The sequence below is a fragment of the Sinohyriopsis cumingii genome, chromosome 18 (assembly GCF_028554795.1).
Source record: "Sinohyriopsis cumingii isolate HCF-2022 chromosome 18, ASM2855479v2, whole genome shotgun sequence".
Lineage (NCBI taxonomy): Eukaryota > Metazoa > Mollusca > Bivalvia > Unionida > Unionidae > Sinohyriopsis > Sinohyriopsis cumingii.
Window position 1 is genome coordinate 47,760,214 of NC_142978.1, and position 24,146 is coordinate 47,784,359.

Here is a 24,146-nt window from a genome sequence, read left to right on the forward strand (position 1 = left end):
AACCTCGCGCAGTTGTTCATCAAGTGCTCGGTAATCAGTATCGGTTTCTTCATAATAGTCCACGAACCCGTTCAACCAATCATGTGGACCCTCGCCGACAAATGGTGGTGGTTGGCCATGGTCCCCACACATGATTACCGCTGTATTCGCGCGCAGCAACCACTCAAGAAACATTTGTAAAGTATCTAACGAAACAGTACATATCTCATCCCAGATGATAATGTCGGGAATAAATTTTTCACCCATTCGATCAGGAGTCCACTCACCGCCGCTGTATCGAAAAAAGCTGTGATAAGTAACGGCGTCAACATTTCGTTGTTTTATCTCTCGCGCTAGTCTATGGGTCGGTGTAAGCACGATTATACTTGCCCGCGTTCGAAATAATTCAATTGCCCGAGTCGTCTTTCCTGACCCGCCACAGCCGCTTAAATAAACCGTCTTGTGTCTACAAATTGGATCAGAACACGGTGGTGCATTAGACCATTCTGACAATTTATCACCGCGTAGGTAATTGTTCTCAACGGTGACATCCGCTGACGGGGAATAATCGCGTCGTATTTCATTTTTAATTCTCCATGTACCCCAACTCTCGTCCGGACTAGTAAACTCGGCTATGTTTCCCTTATACGCTACGTCAATATAAAACGAATCAACGGCTACTCTAACCGCGGTGTCAGGAAATCTATTTATCATCGAGAATAAATTAATAGCGGCGTAACCCAGCATAGACGCCCTCAAATGTGGATACGCCGGGCTGTCTCCATCGCTGTAGGTAACAACTGTACCCAACCTCGTTCCATTGGACAAGAAAGCTGTTTCGCAGTTCACGTATCTATTTTTTGCCACTGCGTCCTTGATTACGAAATCATATTCTGCGTCATCTATAATCAGCCGTGAGCAATATCGTTTGTAGTCGTAGTTTTTTCCACCTTGTGTGAACTTACCAATTATTCTTCTACCGAGATCTTTTGCCTCTCTGTTTCGTTGGTTAAATATCCTCCTGGACCATTCGATGATATATTCCTCGTCGGCATCAATGCGCTTTCTGGACTCGTCAATTATGCTATCTAGACGCTCCGGTTCTGGTAACCAGACTTCAGTCTGCGCCCGATATGATATAATCGCGTCACTGACAATCAACGAAACTAGCATTTTACAATCAATCATATACCGTAGCAGCGCTATTGGCAGCCACTTCTTTTCAGCCATGTGTCTACCGATCCAAATATAGCAACAGCGATGAAGTCCTGCCGCGAACTCAAATGATACTATGCGAGCGAATCCGGTTAAATCAAAATCAGGCAGTGGTCCATTAATAGCAACACGAGTCATTTCATGTCTGGGGTGTCCAAATCGTTTGAAATACTCAGCGGCGGATCCATACCCGAGAAAACTCGCTGGATAACAAGCAACCATATCAACGGAAATCATAGCGTCGCGGTTGTATTCAGTGTTCTATAGTCCACCGTGATAGTATTCCAAACAACTGGATTGTACATCCGGTAGAAATTCCTTGCGCGTTGGACTCCACGCATTTTTCCTCGCTGCAACATGAGCTACAACCGATGGAATCGTAAAACAATTTGTTAGCAGTTGTTCATCATGCTCTTCAAATTCTATGGCGGTTTTTTTCACCCTGTTGTGAAATGCTTCAGTGCGGTATAATTCACCGTTTGGTCTTACAAACTGATCAAAGGTATCAGCGCTGCGAAGTAACCACACTGACACAGGGTCGTTTTTACACAAGCAAGCAATAGCATCAAATAGTTTCCTCTCCGCGAGAAACCCGTTCTCTTCCAGGAATTTCCCCGGGATATACTTTACTGTTCTATCCCGTGGAAACACTGTGATCGCGGGCGTCCATGCGTGTTCGTTATGATCAATAATTTTAATTGGGGCTCCCTTTGATTTATACTTCGATTCGTGTAATACTTCACCGGTTATCGTTGTAACGGTTATTGGAAATCTCAGCGATGTTTCTAATCTCGCTATGTCGCTGATGGTTGCTCCTCGCTCGCGCACTGTCTCCTCCCACTGGTTGATTTTGCTACGTCGTAAATCAGTCAATTTGTTTCCTCGACACGCATTTGTAAAATGCTCTATTACTCGTTCTGCTACACAATTTATCCCCGTTGACTGTCTCATTGGTTTCAGTTTTCCGATATCAGGTTTCTTATTTAACGGGTATATTCCATAAACAACTGCTGTTTCAGGATACGCTCGTTCATAGTATGGTCTGTCAATTCCGGTTAACAGCCCCGGCTTGGAGTCGCGGCTGACAATGACTGTTTTCTTGTCGCTGAGAACTGGTTCAAATTTATCACGTATGATCCAATCACCTGATTCCACCCGGACAATGAATTTTACTCTGAAGAAATACCTTTTACCGTCAAGTTGTGATATTATCGTTGCTGCGCGGTTGTCGTTCATGGTAGCATCAACAACGCCATCAATTCGAAATGTTGACCAACTATGAGATGCACCATCATGCTTGAATTCATCGATACAATCGCGTATTTTACTCAACAGGGTTCTATCGTTTATTAACGCTTTTGGTGTGTCCTTGAGGACTCTATCGAGATTGAACCTAATATTTTTCCAGGGCTTAATTGCTGCTAATCTCTCGAACTCATCCATATAATTAAAACAAGTATTTAAATGAAAGAATATAGTATAATGAATCACTGCAAATGGTTGATGATTGGGTCGACAACCCCGTGCAATAAATCATGTAGAGGTGAATTCTGCGGGTATCATTTACAAAGCGTTCGTAATGGTTCTCTTGGCCCCCTCCCGTGCTTGGTTTGCCACGTCGGTGTAAGAGGAAAATCGCAGTTGTGTATCAATTGTGACGGAAAGCGATACAGGGAACTAAAACGCTATTATGACAAGCGAATTAAAAACGCCGTCATTGACCCCACCGCAGACTTCGTCATTAAAACCCCCCAAGACTGCGTTGAAAGATTCATAATTAAACCAAATAATAAATTAGACAAGTAGTATTATTATACAAATGGACCAAGAATTTCAGCCGCATCCTGTGCTCGTCAATTACGAGGCGTCTCGCGACGGCATTGTTAGAAATCGTAGACTGAAGAAGCCGATTGGTACCGTAAATAATCAGGGGTATTTGATGTTTGGTGCCGGAAAGACGAAATATTATGTTCACAGGATTGTATTTGAAGCATTCAACGGATTAATCGAGAATGGGCTTGTGATTGATCATATTAATAATAATAAGACTGATAATTCTCTTATAAACTTGCAAGCTATCTCGCAAAGTCAGAATACCAAAAAAGGCCAAACTGGTAAATACCCAAAGAAAGCAAAACCCGTAAAGTAATTTGATACAACAACTCACGAGGAAAAAACATTTCACTCCATGCATGCGGCAGGAAAATATTTTGACATTTATATCGCCTCAATACGATTTGTTGCAGAAGGAATACAGAATTCAGCGATCTCAAAAAAGACCGGGCATAGAATTCGATTTTCATATATAACAGAAATCAGCGAGTGACGAAGTCACCGGCGCCTATGGCGCTGACGAGGTCACCGGCGCCTATGGCGCTGACGAAGTCACCGGCGCCTATGGCGCTGACGAGGTCACGTCTAACGAATTATTAAACACCTCGGGATTGATACGCGGGTTTTCATTTTTTTTATTTAAAAACAAGATGTTTTATAAGAATAATGAATATCGAAGACATCAATAATATATTAGCCGAGATTTCAAAATTAAAAAATCAAGGAATTGAATTATCTGATGGTCTCGACAGTGAAAAAATATTATCCGATTATGAGATTATTAACGAACAATCGAAACGGGGGCGTTTTACCCTGGCCCGCGAGTATTTTTTTATAAAACGATTACAACATACGATTAATGAAAACTTGTACCACAATGACGCAAATGCATTCATTGGACTATTTACTGCCGTTGAAATAATACGAAAAAAACTCGGACGTGTTTATGAACGACGCCGGGAGATTTCTAGTAAGATCAAAAACATTAGAAGGATTATAGACGAAAACTCCGGCGAGAAATTAGAAATTGCTTCGCAATTGCAATAATGGTAGGCGAATCACTTACTACTCGGCTAGCCAGAGAGCGGCTAGCAGCGCTTAAAAAGTTTATACCGTTACGAGACAGGGTCCGAGAACAACTTCAAACGCGGCAGCAACTACAAACCGATTTTACTGTTGGAAGCGAACAACTCTTTGCCCCGGTAACTAAAGCGACCAAAGATGTTACGGCGGCAACTGTACCCGTCCTCGATGCGCTTGAAAAGATAGCAGCTCAGACCGAACAAACAAAAAGGTCTTTAGAAACACTAGCGGCTGCTACAACACGGAGGCCACCACCACTCGCTATAACCGAACCACAAGAACCCTATGTTACAATGGCCGACGAAGAAGAATTAGGTGCTACTGCGAAAGAACCAGAAGAAGAAATACCGGAAGAAGAACTAGGCGCCACCGCAAGAGAACCGGAAGAAAAAGAGGAGAATATACCCCGTGTTATACTCAAGAAGAACACAATAGATCAAATTAGAGGCTTCAGCAGCAGGGAAGAATTAATTAATTTTGCTGCCAACAATTTTGCTAAGAAAACACGAGATAAGAAGCATATCAATAGCGGTTACGAGAAAAATATAAAGTCGTTAAAGGACTGGGCAAGAATAGTGTATTTAGCAAGTAAACATAAAGATGCATTACCACATCGTGGTGATCCCGATTACGACGCATTCCACAAGGAAATTAAGAGTAGAACGCCAAAAAAAGGAAAAGGATACTCTGTTGGTAAAGAATCCTACGGCGTTACCTGTCCTGGTAGTGTTCTCAGTGATATATCACGGCTAGAGGTACTAATTGGAGGAAAACGAGCCGGAAATAACTCTACGGAAATAATCAATGAGGCTGCTGATATTTGCAAGCGGTTATTTGCAGGCGGTATCATGGACATTAATGCATATCGAACGCTCATAGACGAGCTCGTGGATGATTAAAAAAATTATAAAATTATAAAATTATAAAATTATCGTTTTTGTTAATTTTTAACCTTTTTTTGACTGTTTTTGGCCATTTTTTGACTGTTTTTGACCGTTTTTTGACTGTTTTTGGCCATTTTTTGACTGTTTTTGACCATTTTTTGAGGGCAAAAACCCAAGGAAATCATTTAGAGAAAATCGATGTTTTTCTGAAAAATCGAGAAAAAAACGACTATAGGCAACAAAAACGACCAAAAATGACTAAAAATCAAGAAAAACCAGAAAAAAACCGGATTTTTATCGAGGGCAAAAACCCAAGGAAATTTTGATAAAATTTATTCCGGTTTTCCACACGGCGGTGGGGGGTAATCAATCACTGGTGATCACAATCACTGGTGATTACAATCACTAATTGGAAAACTGGTGTTTTTAATAAGGATGATCATACACTACAACCACGATAAACCAGTACTCGTCTACGTGGTAAACTCGCGTTTGCCTGTTTACCGCGCGTACTATGGAGATGGTCTCGGTAGCACCATTGCGGGGTTATTTACAAGAATGGCTCCAAAAGTAGCGCCGTTAGCCAAACAATTAGGAATGAAGGCTATTGATGTTATTCGTGATAAGGGTATTAGTGCCATTGGAGATGTTGCCGGAAGGGCGTTTTCTGCCGCACGAGACAAACTAATGTCATTGGTGAAATCTAAGAGAAAAAAACAGAAACCACCGGTAATGCCATCAACGACAGTGATGCCTGCAAATGTCAGTAAAGTAATAAATAACGCCGTGGAAGAAAAATTAGAGTCGTTGGCGGCGACTCAGTCGTTGGCGGCGACTCCGTCGTTGGCGACTTCGCCATCCGCCGATGCGGCAACCAACGCGCTCATGAACGCGATAGCGGGGAGTGGTTTAAATTCAAAGAATTTACGACGAAAAAATCGCAATTGAAAACATCAACATGATAAATAATAGAATGTTTGCGCGTACCGCTGATCCCGCGTTTGATATGGATGCCCCAGTGCGCAGGGATGATTCTGTCCGTGATTATCAATATTATTCTTATTATGCAGCGCAACCTGACCTACGATCGCGAATTGAACTTCAAGTCCAAGATACCAGTAAATACTTTCTGCCGTGTGAAGCGTTTATCGAAATCGAGGGAGAACTCGTGACAAATGCCGCCGATAATACACCATACGCAGATGACCATCGTGTTCGAGTTGGCTTCGTCAACAACGGTATCATGGCGTTATTTGAGAGCGCCAGATATCTTATTGACGGGCGAGAAATTGAATCAATAGAACGCGAGGTTGATGTTGCAACGACGATAATTGGGTTAGCGAGATACTCGGATGATTATACAAGATCGGCGGGCCCATCTATGATGTTTGCGAAGGACTCCACCGATAACGCTGATCATCTTCAGTACGTTAACGTGCTGGTGAAAAGAGATACCGCAACTGACCCACAGGCTGAAGCAAATAACCCAGACCGCAGAGCAAGACCAGGCGCTAATTTCAATATTATAAAAAGTCTTAACGATAATTACAATATGGGATTCGCAACACGAGTAGGGATGTTGCAAGGACCACGCCGAAAGTTTTCATGCGCGATTCCACTCCATCACATATTCGGATTCTGCAGAAATGTTAGAAAAGTTGTCTATGGGGCTAAGCATACAATCGCGCTGACGCGAAGGGGCGATGATAACAATGCAATATGGCATGCTGCTGGCGTCGCTGCCGGTAAAGTCATTTTAACTAAAATGGCATTGTGGATGCCGGTGCTGACTCCATCAGTTACCACGGAAGCACGATTGTTAGCATTTATGGAACAGGGAGGGAAATCGTTGTTGAGTTGGCTAGCGGTAACAACTGATGCTAAAGAGGATAACGTCGCCGATACGTTTACATGGCACCTAGCATCAAAACAGGGTGTTTCAGCCCCGCGTCATATATTCATAGCGCTACAGAATAGGGAACGATTGGGTAATCAAGAACGCAGCCATATGATATTTGATCGATTAGGAGTCATGGAGGTTTCGCTGAGAATAAACGGACAACAGGAACCATCCGAGGATATACAGCTTAATTACGGTGACAACCATGTCGCACGTGTGTATCATCGATTGCTGTCATATATGGGTCGTGATCAAAACGTCGACACTGGTTTGCAAATATCACAACTTGATTTTAAAAACCTGTATCCGATTTATTATTTTTCGCTGGAACATCTTGATTTAACGAGACAATCCGTCGTTGATATACACTTCCGAGCTCGTATAGCCCCGGGTGGTGTTAATTATAGAGCGGTTGCTGTCATTCTCAGCGATAAATCAATGCTGCTAGAAGGCGTTGGTGGACGAATGAGAATCGTTGATGCGCCAGTGGAAAACATGTAATTGAAAACACAAACGCGTTTACAATAAAATGTCGTATAGTGTCGTCAGTGTAGAGTTGACTGATGGTCAAGTCAAGAAATTACGATCAAAGTCGGCTAAACAATGCGGAACCACAATAACGCTGAAGCCGTCACAGATGGCAGGTGGTAATCATAAGATATCGTTGACGGCGCGTCAAATAAAACATTTCAATGATGCGATGAAGAATAAAAAGGGTGTTCAAATAGATTTTTCAGCCGCAGCAATTAAAAACATGGAAAGGACCGGTGGGATATTTCCACTGTTAGCTGCGATTCCAGCGTTGATTGCCGCGGCCGCACCAGCAGTGGCTAAGGCGGCGGCGTTAGGAGCCGTTGGTACCGCGGCGGGGATGGCATTGAAGAAGGCAACCGGGAAAGGCTACAAAAAAAAACGACCCGTGGCCGGAAAGGGTCTAAGACTACCGGGAACCCCGTATTCATGGTACTCGGGAAAGGGTCTAAGACTACCAGGAACCGTTTATTGACTCGGGAGTCAATGACTCCCATGTCTAATTTTGATTTAATAGGCGCCGCAAACGCGCTAGCGATAAAAAACTTCAGAGGTGTTTTTATGAGGGATCAATTACCGGCGGCCCCAAGGAATACTGAAACAGGCATAATTAACCTCGATGGGTCCTCCGGAGCGGGAACTCATTGGGTTGCGTACGCGATTGATCCGCGTGCAATCGTCTATTTTGATTCATACGGGTTAGCCCCGCCGAAAGAGTTCATGCGGTATGTCCGGGCGTGTTCAGCCCGGGCGTGTTCAGCCCGGGTTTTTTATTCCACGCTGCCAACACAGCGATTAAGTGACCCACCGATATGTGGCCGTGAGGTATTGAACGTACTCGCGGCGATTTCATCATCGCGGAAACCACCTCATGTGGTTGTAAACGAATACACTAGTGGGGTTGTAGAAGCTCAACGGATTTTAGAGAATAACATTTACAATAATAATGATTGATATCTGGGGGCGACCGGTTTCGGCGCTGAAACAATCCGCGGAAACGACCGCCGCCGACATAAAAAAACTAATTGAGGATGAAGTCGCTGATATGTTGAATCTAACAAGTGTTGACCCGGGCGAAATAGTTGTATTTCAAGACCGCCAGGGTAAATTGAAATCCGGTAATGTGTCACTGAATGACGTTTTAATACGACAGCGTGATGCCGCCGAGAACGCTATCGCGCTGTATACCAGCGACGGACGACTCAGACCAGGTAAACATATAGTGGAGATAGAGAGAATAATAGAATTAATCCGAGACGGTACTATAAGGTTGAATGAATCCGTGATCGAACTTGACGCGCATGTGAAAAAATCTGCCACCGAGGTGAAAAAATCTGTCACCGATATACAACTCACTACCGCTAGTTTTTTTGGAACCCCGACGGTAACCGAACCGAATCTTACAACAATAAAAAATACTATTTTGGAGTTTACGACGCTGTCGGGCCAATTTACCTCGTTACGAAAAAATGTTAACAGGATCGATGACAACTTTGATAAATTCCTTGGTAAAAAAAATGCCAAACCGGATGAAATCACAATAACTATAAATGATATCACTGCGTATGGACAGGAAATAGAAACAATCAAAACTGATGTTGCAACGAACAAAAGGAGTGTAGACGCGCATGAACGGGAAATAGAAATAATCGGCGCTAATGTTGCAACGATCATAAATAATGTAGACTCGCATGGACGGAAAATAGAAACAATCAAAACTGATGTTGAAGCGAACAAAAAAAATGTAGACGCATATTGGCGGGTAATAGGATTAATTAAAACTGATGTTGCAGCGAACAAAAAAGGCATAGACGTGCATACATATGAAATAGAAACAATCAAACTTGATGTTGCAGCGAACAAAAAAAGTATAACCGAGAATACACGGGAAATAGAAACAATCAAAACTAATGTTGCAGCGAACAAAAAAGATGTGGACACGCATATACAGGAAATAGGAACGATTAAAACTGATGTTGAAGCGATTAAAGACGGACTACCGAGAGTAGCAGAGCAATTCGAAAAAATAAAAATCCCTCATGAGAACATCATCAACACAGTATACACAATTCGGCATGGATCATTCGATTGGACTCCTACACAGAATACAGTAAATATCACCGCAACTGTTAAGGGCATTTATCGATTGACACTGGTTTCAATGATGCAGTTTAATATATTATCGTCGAGTTCATCCGGGTTTAACAATACAATATCAACAATTATAGACAAGAACGCAACTGAACAGTTTACAATTTATGCCGTTGATAGAAATCTAGCCCGGGCAAACATTACATGGTATGTGGAATTTGCAGCGAATCTAAGTAATTAAAAACACTAGCTCTTTTAAAATAAAAATGACCACCAAGGAAGTTGAATCAGAGGTATCACCGACGTCACATCAATATCGATTCGATACCGCAAAAGAATTTTCCGCGAACTTGAAAACGCTTTCCGAACAATACCGTGTAAAAATAAAAAAATACCGTCGTAAAATAACCGCCATCGACGCGGTCGTGTACTCGGTATCGGGTATAGTAGCTGGCGCCGGTGTTATTTTATCCACGGTGACCACGATAACCCCGATCGCTGTTCCAATCGCTGTCTCCGCAATGACAACAGTTGCTGGAGTTGCCAACGCAATCACTAGGAAGATATCATCGTGTTTTCAGAAAAAACTCAACGAGTATACAGTAAAACATCAAATAGTATCCGACGCGTACTCGAAATTATCCGGGTTGATCTCGTTGTCAATTGATAATTTGTTCGTATCCGATGTTGAATTCTCCACGATGGTCCAGTTGTATAGCTCCGCGATGTCAAAAATCGAGGATTTTCAACTGGAAGCCGGAACCACCTGGTTGTTGAAATTAGACACTAAAGACAACGAATAATAATAATGTCGCTGAACCCCGAAGGGTTTCAATTACTTCAGCGGATCGCGGAGAACACCACTCCGGTACAAACAAGTATGATATCGATAACATCAACAAAACCCGAATTCAGTGTGAACTTCCCATCGCCGGTTCCAGTGAAGGAAATAGCGCTGGCAAAATTGCGAGTATATCACAGTTGGCCTAATATCCGAGCGGACGCATTTAACGGACAACAACCTAATAACTCGCTGGTTTTTGCACGGACAAATAAACCCGATGGGACCCCAAACTGGGAGGAGGTTACAATACCAACTGGGTCATACCAAATAGAGCAAATCAATAAAGAATTTCAACGCAGGATAAAATCGATCACAGGAAAGGAATCAAAAATCGCTATTACGGTTCATGAACCGACGTTATCGTCGACGATTGAAATAAGCACACCGGGGTATATGGTTGATATTTATAACAGTTCAATAAGAACCATACTAGGATGGCCTGAGAATCCACCCGCGGACACCCCCCCATCAACTATCCTCAGACACGATAACGGAGATGGTGGTAGGCATATTGCTCCATACAACGTAAATATCGCATCAGTGATAGCGATCAATCTAGTGTGTGATGTTATCGAAGGGAGTTATCAGGTGGATACCAAGCAATCAAATCAAGCTCAACAGGGGTATATCCTTTATTCGTTTTCACCAACAGCCCCTCCGGGATTTTTGATCATTGAGAGTCCGATTAATCCGGTCTATATGCGATGCCATGATCGGTTTTTAACGAGAATTAATTTCAGACTTACCGATCAGTCAAATAACCTAATTGATCTGCAAGAGGAGGAGTTAGTGATCACTCTGTTTGTAAGATCATAAAGATTTTCATTGTAAATAGCCACTTAGCAGCAGGGGGGGCAATGACATCGACGCGGTCGTCGATGTGCTTACCGGACGCTGACGACGCTGGGGATCGACGCGCAGAAGGTGTTAATTAAACCAAATGACGACGCGACGATCCCCCAACGACGTCGTCGTTTTTTTTTTTACCAGCGCTGACTACACCGGATCCGCTGAGTGCAGAAGTAATAATTAAGCAAAATAACGATTGGACAAAATGTCCGATTCGCCCCCCCTGCTGCTCTTGGTGCGCTTGAAAAGATAGCGGCAGAGACAAAACAAACAAAAAGGTCTTTAGAAACACTCCCTGCAAAAATAGCGGCTGCTACAACACGGAGGCCACCACCACTCGCTATAACCGAACCACAAGAACCCTATGTTACAATGGCCGATGAAGAAGAACTAGGCGCCACCGCAAGAGAACCAGAAGAAGAAATACCCGAAGAAACACCCGAAGAAACATCGAAAGAAAAAAAGAAAGAGGGAAATATACCCCGTAATGTTCTTAAAAAGTCCGCAATAGATCAAATTAGAGACATCGACGACGATGAAGAATTAGTTAATTTTGTTGCTACAACATCAACTAAGAGCATTCGAGATGAGTATATCAATGAAGGTTACAAGAAAAAAATAACCTCGACGGAGAACTGGGCAAGAATAGTGTATTTAGCGAGTAAACATAGAGAAGCATTACCACATCGTGGTGATCCCGATTACGATAAATTCCTCGAGAAAGTTAAGAGTAGAACACCAAAAAAAGGAAAAGGATACCCTGTTGGTAAAGAATCCTACGGCGTTACCTGCCCTAATAGTGTTCTCAGTGATATATCACGGCTGGAAGTACTAATCGGAGGAAAACGAGCCGGAAATAACTCTACGGAAATAATCAATGAGGCCGCTGATATTTGCAAGCGGTTATTTGCAGGCGGTATTATGGACATTAATGTATATCGAACGCTCATAGACGAACTCGTGGATGATTAATTGGAAAACTGGTGTTTTTAATAAGGATGATCATACACTACAACCATGATAAACCAGTACTCGTCTACGTGGTAAACTCGCGATTGCCTGTTTACCGCGCGTACTATGGAGATGGTCTCGGTAGCACCATTGCGGGGTTATTTACAAGAATGGCTCCAAAAGTAGCGCCGTTAGCCAAACAATTAGGAATGAAGGCTATTGATGTTATTCGTGATAAGGGTATTAGTGCCATTGGAGATGTTGCCGGAAGGGCGTTTTCAGCCGCGCGGGACAAACTAATGTCATTGGTGAAATTCAGGAGAAAAAAACAGAAACCACCGGTAATGCCATCAACGACAGTGATGCCTGCAAATGTCAGTAAAGTAATAAATAACGCCGTGGAAGAAAAACTAGAGTCGTTGGCGGCTCAGTCATCCACCAACGCGCCCATGAACGCAATAGCGGGAGAGTGGTCTTAAACAGAATTCAAAGAATTTACGACGAAAAAATCGCAATTGAAAACATCAACATGATAAATAATAAAATGTTTACGCGAACCGCTGATCCCGCGTTTGATATGGACGCCCCAGTGCGCAGGGATGATTCTGTCCGTGATTATCAATATTATTCTTATTATGCAGCGCAACCTGACCTACGATCGCGAATTGAACTTCAAGTCCAAGATACCAGTAAATACTTTCTGCCGTGTGAAGCGTTTATCGAAATTGAGGGAGAACTTGTGACAAATGCCGCCGATAATGCACCATACGCAGATGACGATCATGTTCGAGTTGGTTTCGTCAACAACGGTATCATGGCGTTATTTGAGAGCGCCAGATATCTTATTGACGGGCGAGAAATTGAATCAATAGAACGCGAGGTTGATGTTGCAACGACGATAATTGGGTTGGCGAGATACTCGGATGATTATACAAGATCGGCGGGCCCATCTATAATGTTCGCAAAGGACACCACTAATAACGCTGATCATTTTCAGTACATCAACGTGCTAATAAAAGAAAATACCACAATTGACCAGGATGAAGCAACCAATCCAGATCGCAGAACAAAACCAGGCGCTAATTTCACTGTTATAAAAAGTCTTAACGATAATTACAATATGGGATTCGCAGCACGAATGTTGATGCTAAAAAGACCACGCCGACAGTTTTCATGCGCGATTCCACTCCATCACATATTTGGATTCTGCAGAAATGTTAGGAAGGTTATCTATGGGGCCAAGCATACAATCGCGCTGACGCGAAGGGGCGATGATAACAATGCAATATGGCATGCTGTTGGCGTCGCTGCCGGTAAGGTTGTTTTAACTAAAATGGCATTGTGGATGCCGGTGCTGACTCCATCAGTTACCACGGAGGCACGATTGTTAGCATTTATGGAACAGGGAGGGAAATCGTTGTTGAGTTGGCTAGCGGTAACAACTGATGCTAAAGAAGATAACGTCGCCGATACGTTTACATGGCACCTAGCATCAAAACAGGGTGTTTCAGCCCCGCGTCATATATTCATAGCGCTACAGAATAGGGAACGATTGGGCAGTCAAGAACACAGCCATATGATATTTGATCAATTATGAGTCAGGGATGTTTCGCTGAGAATAAACGGACAACAGGAACCATCCGAGGATATACAGCTTAATTACGGCGACAACCATATCGCACGTGTGTATCATCGATTGCTGTCGTATATGGGTCGTGATCAAAACGTCGACACTGGTTTGCAAATATCACAACTTGATTTTAAAAAACTGTATCCGATTTATTATTTTTCGCTGGAACATCTTGATTTAACGAGACAATCCGTCGTTGATATACACTTCCGAGCTCGTATAGCCCCGGGTGGTGTTAATTATAGAGCGGTTGCTGTCATTCTCAGCGATAAATCAATGCTGCTAGAAGGCGTTGGTGGACGAATGAGAATCGTTGATGCGCCAGTGGAAAACATGTAACTGAAAGCACAAAACGCGTTTACAATAAAATGTCGTATAGTGTCGTCAGTGTAGAGTTGACTGATGGTCAAGTCAAGAAATTACGATCAAAGTCGGCTAAACAATGCGGAACCACAATAACGCTGAAGCCGTCACAGATGGCAGGTGGTAATCATAAGATATCGTTGACGACGCGTCAAATAAAACATTTCAATGATGCGATGAAGAATAAAAAGGGTGTTCAAATAGATTTTTCAGCCGCAGCAATTAAAAACATGGAAAAGACCGGTGGGATATTTCCGCTGTTAGCTGCGATTCCGGCATTGATTGCCGCGGCCGCACCAGCAGTGGCTAAGGCGGCGGCGTTAGGAGCCGTTGGTACCGGGGCGGGAATGGCATTGAAGAAGGCAACCGGGAAAGGCTACAAAAAAAAACGACCCGTGGCCGGAAAGGGTCTAAGACTACCGGGAACCCCGTATTCATGGTACTCGGGAAAGGGTCTAAGACTACCGGGAACCGTTTATTGACTCGAGAGTCAATGACTCCTGAGTCTATGACTCCCATGTCTAATTTTGATTTAATAGACGCCGCAAACGCGCTAGCGATAAAAAACTTCAGAGGTGTTTTTATGAGGGATCAATTACCGGCGGCCCCAAGGAATACTGAAACAGGCATAATTAACCTCGATGGGTCCTCCGGAGCGGGAACTCATTGGGTTGCGTACGCGATTGATCCGCGTGCAATCGTCTATTTTGATTCATACGGGTTAGCCCCGCCGAAAGAGTTCATGCGGTATGTCCGGGCGTGTTCAGCCCGGGCGTGTTCAGCCCCGGTTTTTTATTCCACGCTGCCAACACAGCAGTTAAGTGACCCACCGATATGTGGCCGTGAGGTATTGAACGTACTTGCGGCGATTTCATCATCGCGAAAACCACCTCATATGGTTGTAAACGAATACACTAGTGGGGTCGTAGAAGCTCAACGGATTTTAGAGAATAACATTTACAATAATAATGATTGATATCTGGGGGCGACCGGTTTCGGCGCTGAAAGAATCCACGGGAACGGCCGCCGCCGACATAAAAAAACTAATTGAGGATGAAATCGCTGATACGTTGAATTTAACCAGTGTTGACCCAGATGAAATAGTTGTATTTCAAGACCGCCAGGGTAAATTGAAATCCAGTAATGTGTCACTGGATGATGTTTTAATACGACAGCGCGATGCCGCCGAGGACACTATCGCGCTGTATACCAGCGACGGACGACTCAAACCGGGTGAATCCATCTTGACGATAAATGGAAAAATAAGTACACTTGGCGACAATTATATAACCATGTCAAATTCGTTAAAAGGTTTACGTAGTGAAATTAAATCGTATGAAGAACGGATCGTGTTGACGCTAACGCATTTCGACGATGTGCAACACATTGTCGAAAGATTTTTTCGGGGATCCACGACGGCAGACGAACCAAATCTTGTAAAAATAAAAAATGCTATTTCGGATCTTATGGAGATGTCGGCCAATTTACCCCCGTTGCGAAAAAATGTTAACAGGATCGATGACAACTTTGATAAATTCTTTGGTAAAAAAAATACCAAGCCGGATGAGATTACAATAACTATAAATGATATCACTGCGTATAGACAGGAAATAGAAACAATCAAAACTGATGTTGCAACGAACAAAAAGAGTGTAGACTCGCATGAACGGGAAATAGAAACAATCGGCGCTAATGTTGCAACGATCATAAATAATGTAGACTCGCATGGACGGAAAATAGAAACAATCAAAACTGATGTTACAACGATCATAAATAATATGGACGCACATACACAGGAAATAGGAACAATCAAAACTGATATTGAAGCGAACAAAAAGAGTGTGGACGCGCATACACAGGAAATAGGAACAATCAAAACTGATGTTGAAGCGAACAAAAAAAATGTAGACGCGTATTGGCGGGGAATAGGAATAATCAAAACTGATGTTGCAGCGAACAAAAAAAGCATAGACGTGCATACATATGAAATAGGAACAATCAAACTTGATGTTGCAGCGAACAAAAAAAGTATGACCGAGAATACACGGGAAATAGAAACAATCAAAACTAATGTTGTAACGATCATAAATAATGTAGACGCGCATGGACAGAGAATAGAAACAATTAACACTAATGCTATAGCGAGCAAAAAAAGTATAGACGTGCATGAAGGGGAAATAGAAGTACTCAAAATTAATGTTATAGCGAACAAAAAAAGTATAGACACGCATATACAGGAAATAAATACACTCATTACTAGGGTTGCAGCGAACAAAAAAGATGTGGACACGCATATACAGGAAATAGGAACGATTAAAACTGATGTTGAAGCGATTAAAGACGGACTACCGAGAGTAGCAGAGCAATTCGAAAAAATAAAAATCCCTCATGAGAACATCATCAACACAGTATACACAATTCGGCATGGATCATTCGATTGGACTCCTACACAGAATACAGTAAATATTACCGCAACTGTTAAGGGTATTTATCGATTGACACTGGTTTCAATGATGCAGTTTAATATATTATCGTCGAGTTCATCCGGGTTTAACAATACAATATCAACAATTATAGACAGGAACGCAACTGAACAGTTTACAATTTATGCCGTTGATAGAAATCTAACCCGGGCAAACATTACATGGTATGTGGAATTTGCAGCGAATCTAAGTAATTAAAAACACTAGCTCTTTTAAAATAAAAATGACCACCAAGGAAATTGAATCAGAGGTATCACCGACGTCACATCAATATCGATTCGATACCGCAAAAGAATTTTCCGCGAACTTGAAAACGCTTTCCGAACAATACCGTGCAAAAATAAAAAAATACCGCAGAAAAATAACCGCCATCGACGCGGTCGTGTACTCGGTATCGGGTATAGTAGCTGGCGCCGGTGTTATTTTATCCACGGTGACCACGATAGCCCCGATCGCTGTTCCAATCGCTGTCTCCGCAATGACAACAGTTGCTGGAGTTGCCAACGCAATCACTAGGAAGATATCATCGTGTTTTCAGAAAAAACTCAACGAGTATACAGTAAAACATCAAATAGTATCCGACGCATACTCGAAATTATCCGGGTTGATCTCGTTATCGATTGATAATTTGTTCGTATCCGATGTTGAATTCTCCACGATGGTCCAGTTATATAGCTCCGCGATGTCAAAAATCGAGGATTTTCAACTGGAAGCCGAAACCACCTGGTTGTTAAAATTAGACACTAAAAACAACGAATAATAATAATGTCGCTGAACCCCGAAGGGTCTCAATTACTTCAGCGGATCGCGGAGAATACCACTCCGGTACAAATAAATATGATATCGATAACATCAACGAAACCCGAATTCAGTGTAAACTTTCCATCACCGGTTCCAGTAAAGGAAATAGCGCTGGCAAAATTGCGAGTATATCACAGTTGGCCTAATATCCGAGCGGACGCATTTAACGGACAACAACCTAATAACTCGCTGGTTTTTGCACGGAAAAATAAACCCGATGGGACCCCAGACTGGGAGGAGGTTACAATACCAACTGGGTCATACCAAATAGAGCAAATCAATAAAGAATTTCAACGCAGAATAAAATCGATCACAGGAAAGGAATCAAAAATCGCTATTACGGTTCATGAACCGACGTTATCGTCGACGATTGAAATAAGCACACCGGGGTATATGGTTGATATTTATAACAGTTCAATAAGAACCATACTAGGATGGCCTAAGAATCCACCCGCGGATGCCCCCCCCCCCATCAACTTATATCCTCAGACACGATAACGGAGATGATGGTAGGCATATTGCCCCGTACAACGTAAATATCGCATCGGTGATAGCGATTAATCTAGTGTGTGATGCTATCGAAGGAAGTTACCAGGTGGATACCAAGCAATCAAATCAGGCTCAACAGGGATATATCCTTTATTCATTTTCACCAACAGCCCCTCCGGGATTTTTAATCGTTGAGAGTCCGATTAATCCGGTCTATATGCGATGCCATGATCGGTTTTTAACGAGAATTAATTTTAGAATTACCGATCAGTCAAATAACCTAATTGATCTGCAAGAGGAGGAGTTAGTGATCACTCTGTTTGTAAGATCATTGTAAATAACCACTTAGCAGCAGAGGGGGCGATGACATCGACGCGGTCGTCGATGTGCTTACCGGACGCTGACGACGCTGGGGATCGACGCGCAGAAGGTGTTAATTAAACCAAATGACGTTTGGACGATCCCCCAACGACGTCGTCGTTTTTTTTTTACCAGGCGCTGACGACACTAGATCGTTGAGTGCAGAAAGTAATAATTAAGCAAAATAACGATTGGACAAAATGTCCGATTCGCCCCCTCTGCTGCTCGTCTGGTTCCAAACTATGAACGACAGAACATAAACACACGTGCAATTGCATCAAGGCCACTCCCCCAGCTAATAAATGCAGTCCACCACATACAGAAAATCAGGCTTTAGTTGGTTCGGCATAAAAACAAACTCACACCATTTCAGACTAAAGGGAACAGTTGTTTTAAGGCGCAGTGATTCACAGTTTTAAGCTGATCAAACGAGAATTCATTATTAAACTACTTCATCCTGCTTGATACGTGCTTATAAAACAAATGACTGAGCGCGCGATACACTACCAACGGTTGCTGGGTGGTGCTATGTTCGTATGAATACCATTGGTCTACATTTGTTGAACTACGGTTGTGCATTTGTTTTTGAATCCAGCCGAAATTTCTTCTCGTTTGTGGTGTGTTCTTTTCATTATTCATCCCTAAGGCTGAAAAGCATAATGAGTATATAATAAAAATGGTACTACAGTTGTATGGGAAATGATAACCTCGTTTCATTTTAAGCAATGCTTCATTCTCAAAGTCGTACAGTACAGCTTAGAAAAACTCGTTCGTATTTTCCCTTAGAAATTTCATTTACATATAAATACCCCTTGAACGTTGTATTAGCAGATGTCTTTTCTTGGATCGAAAAAACGTCTTTCCATTATTGCGCATTCCATACGTAGCAACTAGTAACAAGTTTAATGTTTTTCTGTGTAGGTCTCTGGTAGCGCATTTTGTAGATGCTTCTTTCGTGACTGTTTGTAGTGTACAAAACATTCGTAATGACTAAACCTTCTGATTATCCTTTTGTACCATTAACATGAAAATGTTTTCCTTTTTCTCGCGAGTTTAACGCCATTTTTCAGCATGCGATAGGCTGTACATGGCGGCCAGTATTAATTGGTGGAGGAAGAACCCGGGAAAACCTCGGAAAGAACCACCGACCCACGAGAAGCTACTGGAAAGCTTTCTCACATAACCACATTGGCCGAATCCGAGACTCCAACCCACGCAGACAGAGGTGAGATGGCAGTGATACGTAACGGAGATCGCTTTAGACCACTCGGCCACTCGGGGCACCGTTTCTTAAAAAGTAAGGCTGTAGTAATAAGACTTCTTTCTCCATCGTGATGTAGCTGTCAGATGTTCCAAATTCGTCGTTCATTGAAAAATAGGAATCTGTACCTTGGTAAGTGTCATATTGTCCAGATCCCAACTTTCTATATAAATTTTTCAAACAATTTACAAGATTGTTTTCCAGAACATAGTAACGTTCATAGTCAACATGAATTAACTGCGGTAGCAATAATAATGCATCCTGCGATAATTATAATCATTTTATTAATCCAGCATATTGATAATCACAAGGGTTGGCATAAGATGTTACGCCTGCAATTCTTGTATCTAAAATTGGTGAAAGTCCATATTTTTCAAAATTTTGTTTTTAGCAAAAACGTTTGATTTCGTTCATTCCTGTTGATAGTAACTGATAGTGCAGTACGTGTTATGTACTGTTATTACTCACTGTCAGACATCAGTCGTCATGTGAAGAAAGAAAACTGTATCCGGTCAGCAATTTCAAAGAGTATCACTGCTGACGGGCAGTGCCGATAGTAAACTAAATATTCGCCAGCGGGCTACATCTTCGGGCATTCCTGCCAAGGCGGGGAAATGTTAATAAAAACATGCCCCATAACTGTTAGTATCTTAGGATGGTAGTGTGATAGGCAGTGATGCGCAGTCAACAAGATTTACCAATACTCCCTACATACGCATGAAGTAGTCATTGCACAAAAAGAATTCATCACTTATATAACGCACTTCAATATATTGAAGGGCGAAGACTTACCCGAGTGCTTTTCTTTCAGCGAACCATTTAACGTGAAACACATTCTGATAGATTGCTCCTATATCCAGCCTACATTCTGATAGATTGCTTCTATATCCATCATACATGCTGATAGATTGCTTCCATATCCAAACTACATTCTGACAGATTGCTTCCATAACCAGTCTATATACAACCGTTACTTCAATATTCAGCACATAAGATAGCTTTTGTCATACAGAAAATATGTCGTGCATTTTAAAGTCCTTGAAAGAATTTGATACTTGTTCTAAAATATAGCTCGTGTGCAACCTTTTTCCTTCGCGTATTTATAACCAACACGTGTACTGTCAAACACCCTAAATATGCTTATTAGCCGTTATGTATTCAATTTACAATTCCTGTTGATCGGGAACTTTCATATTTGGTTCTTACCATTTTCATACATAAATAATTTATCATCGGCCTTTTCGTGTGCCGCTATACAGTTTTTAACGCCATAGCGCCGTAAATCCAAAATCAGTTGATCAAACCTACACCCCCTCCAGACCTTGTTCGTTAGAGGATTAAAGCTTAATTGTTAATATTTAGAAACATTGTTCTTTTAATATTTGTATCCAGATTTCTTTGTTGTTGAATGTTAGTTTTTTCTTTTCTTTCTTAAATAATGGTTTGCTTATTACTGACATACTGTATAGAAGGCACCACATCAATATCTTTTCAGGTATCGTCAGCTGAAAGCTCTCTTCGTCATCAGAGATGTTGTCGGTGTTACCTATGAAGTCGTTCACCTACACAACTTAGGAATGTACCAATATTTGCCATACACATCTTGCGAGTAAATTTTACTGTTTAATACATGTTTTTACGCAATTTTAGTACATAGTTTGTGTGAGTCACCTGGTCAGAAGATTTATAATAGGCAATTATGCAATGTTCCCACTTTTTGGTTATCTTATTTCTTAGCAATTCGCGGAGGCGATAGAGTGCAAATGAAAACAAGACACTTTCTCAGTTTGTTTGCTCAACTTCTTAATAGCCAACTATAATATGATTAGAACAGGTGCAGACATGACTTGATAGATAGGACAACTGGCAGCTTGATGGACTTCCAGGCGTATGTTTGTCACCTTTCTGACACCCACATAGAAATTCAAATCGTCATACCTTAAACATTTTTAAAAACTTTTTAATGATATTCTTTAAACCAAAAACTTACCACCAACATACACCTGATATCACCATACAACACTTTGCTTTTAATGTTGTAGTATGATAATAATTAAGGCCTGGTATCACCATACAACACTTTGCTTTTAATGTTGAAGTATGATAATAATTAAGGCCTGGTATCACCATAGTTTGCTTTTAATGTTGTAGTATGATAATAATTAAGGTGTGGATATGTTTGCCATGCCAATTGTTTCTAAGCTAGAAACAGACATAGTCTATTTATAGAGCGTCATCTGGGAAGTACTTGTTGGATAATGAATGATAACCTCTGTTATTCTTATGTGGCAACGCTTTTGAACAGAATCACTTACACGTGTTATCCTACAAGGTCACAGGAAGTGATTAATGGTCACATCATGCATTATGTGGTACAATTCTCAGAATCGCTTGTAATTTTTTTTTGGCATTCATTGCATAGTCAAGTCCGACTGCGGACCTTGCTGAAAAACCAGTGAATGTATTGTGTGCTCAGCAAAAAGCGGTGTACATTCTCATACTTATGTTATATTTGTGAACAGATTTTGGCTACATCAAACTGATTATTCGTAACTTCACCATCCCACACTATCTCTTGTTAGAGATTATTAAATCCGTAAAAATTACGATCTTGTGTTCTCTTATCGCCGTGTTTTAGAACTGTCATCGCTTGCTGGTAATAACCATTTTCGGTGCATAAATCGTTGTCATATAACCTTTTTGTGGCGCTATATAGCCGTAAAAAGTTAAATTCCACAATCAACCAACCAGCGGTTATTCTGCTTTAGATACATAAGTTTATCAACTACAACAAAAGTAAAAGAGATTGGTATCATAGACAACATTTGTATGCATATATATGTTTTATGCAAGTATTTCATATGCGTTTAAAATGTGACACATTTACTTACACTTTCAATTTTCCTTTAACAGGAGGAATGGATGTTCTGGGAAATGTATAGTGCAGTGTACTCCGACGTCAGTTTTAGTCTGGAATTCGTCAGAGGGATTCCCATGGGTCAAATTTGCAACTGCCTACCTCCCAACTCACTGCTCATGTCAAAATGTTTAGTCTTATCTATTCCATAATTTGTACAAAATTAGTCACGGCATACTACCAATACAGGATCTAGCGGGAAAATGGGTTGCTGTCAATCTCTAGGGAAATAACTACATTTCGCGACCCTCTGCGGATTGTTAACAAAAACTAGTGACTTAAGTTTTCTTCTAATGCTAATTTTACGTTACCAGATGTGTGATGTAATACTTTCAATTTCTTTTTTGAATGAATTTATTGCGGTGTCTGTCATGTGGTACGAGTTGTCTTTTTGTATTTGTTTACACACGTTTAGATTTTAAGGACTACTTTAGGCTCTCAGTCCAGTTTCCAGTTACTTTTGATCAAGCTTTTACCGTGGCAACTTGTATCCAACCCCTCCTTGAAATGGCGTCAAGAAAAACTTCGCAATCAATGCAAAATCTCCGATCTGCGCTCAAGCACTAGTCGCTAAAAACTGCAAAGAACAGATTTTGGACTTTACGAACGATTCTTCCTTCAGAACGTAATACATTGTTTTTGGACATTGAATTTTCAGAATAAATCAGTTATTTTTTTAAGTCATGATCTAGCGATGTAAGCGCAACGTATCTTTCTTAAAGGAAAACAAACCTTTTTTCAATTTTTTTTTTATATAGAAATGTTTAGAATAAAAGCTCTAAGTAATAAAACATGCATATATGGTGAATAAAATTGATTATGACCCTCGTGAACATTTGTTTTATTCTGTAGACTACTTCGTTTTCGTTGGTCTTGTGTCATCCATCTACTTTGAAGTGGACTGACCTGCCGTGGATCATATAGACGTGGCTATGTATTCTGTCACTATATAAAGAGTTTTATGGAAGGAAACTACATATTGTGTTGATGAAACCCGAATAGTTTCATGATTCTTTATGGAGTTATATGGTAATTAACATTCACCTCTTGAAGAGCATACGGAAAACCCTATGCTAAATAGTCCATTGTTTAACATGTGGAATTTTTGTGGATGGTATTATAGGGTCAAAAAGTTTATCAGGTCAAATGGAAATGGGAATGTTAGAAGTATTAGATACAATCCAAACACACCAGATGACATATTCAAGCGCACATCCCTATATTCAAGCGTCCACGTTTTGATTACTAGCCAAACACATCCCTACCTACAATCCAGAACCTCCTTTTGATTGCTATCCCAACACACCCTCTGCACTACAAAAGCGAACGATCCACGTACGATGTACTTACATACACACAAACATAGTATCAACACAAGGGTAGAAAGTGTGTATAAACACATTACTATACCCTCTCATGAAAACGCACTGAGAAAAAAGGCTTAAAGGTGTTTAAAATTTAAATTGTAAACAACATAAGCATACACATACACATACATACACTAAGCGCTAAATGCAATATTTTGGCCAATAGGATTTTGTATATCTTCTTTCTAGAGATATGTGCCTCTCTGACAATGTCCGCTGGTTTTTGTTAACCAAAGGCGGTTAACATAGGAGGCATCACTTTACAGGTTTTCTTCATCTCTGACTTCGATGGATAGCGGGTCCTTAAAGCATGAC

General features: G+C 41.4%; 1 protein-coding gene across 1 annotated transcript in view; it reads left to right on the forward strand.

Annotated features, from left to right (window-relative positions):
* Positions 1–23,297, forward strand: part of LOC149776572 (uncharacterized) — a 43,084-nt gene extending 19,787 nt beyond the window's left edge. Inside the window, exons 4-5 of the mRNA XM_089941042.1 lie at positions 21,043–21,156; positions 22,461–23,297. Of these exons, the coding sequence (XP_089797168.1) occupies positions 21,043–21,156; positions 22,461–22,599 (253 nt within the window). The 3' untranslated portion in view covers positions 22,600–23,297. The remainder of the gene's footprint in view (positions 1–21,042; positions 21,157–22,460) is intronic.
* The last annotated feature ends 849 nt before the right edge of the window (positions 23,298–24,146 follow it).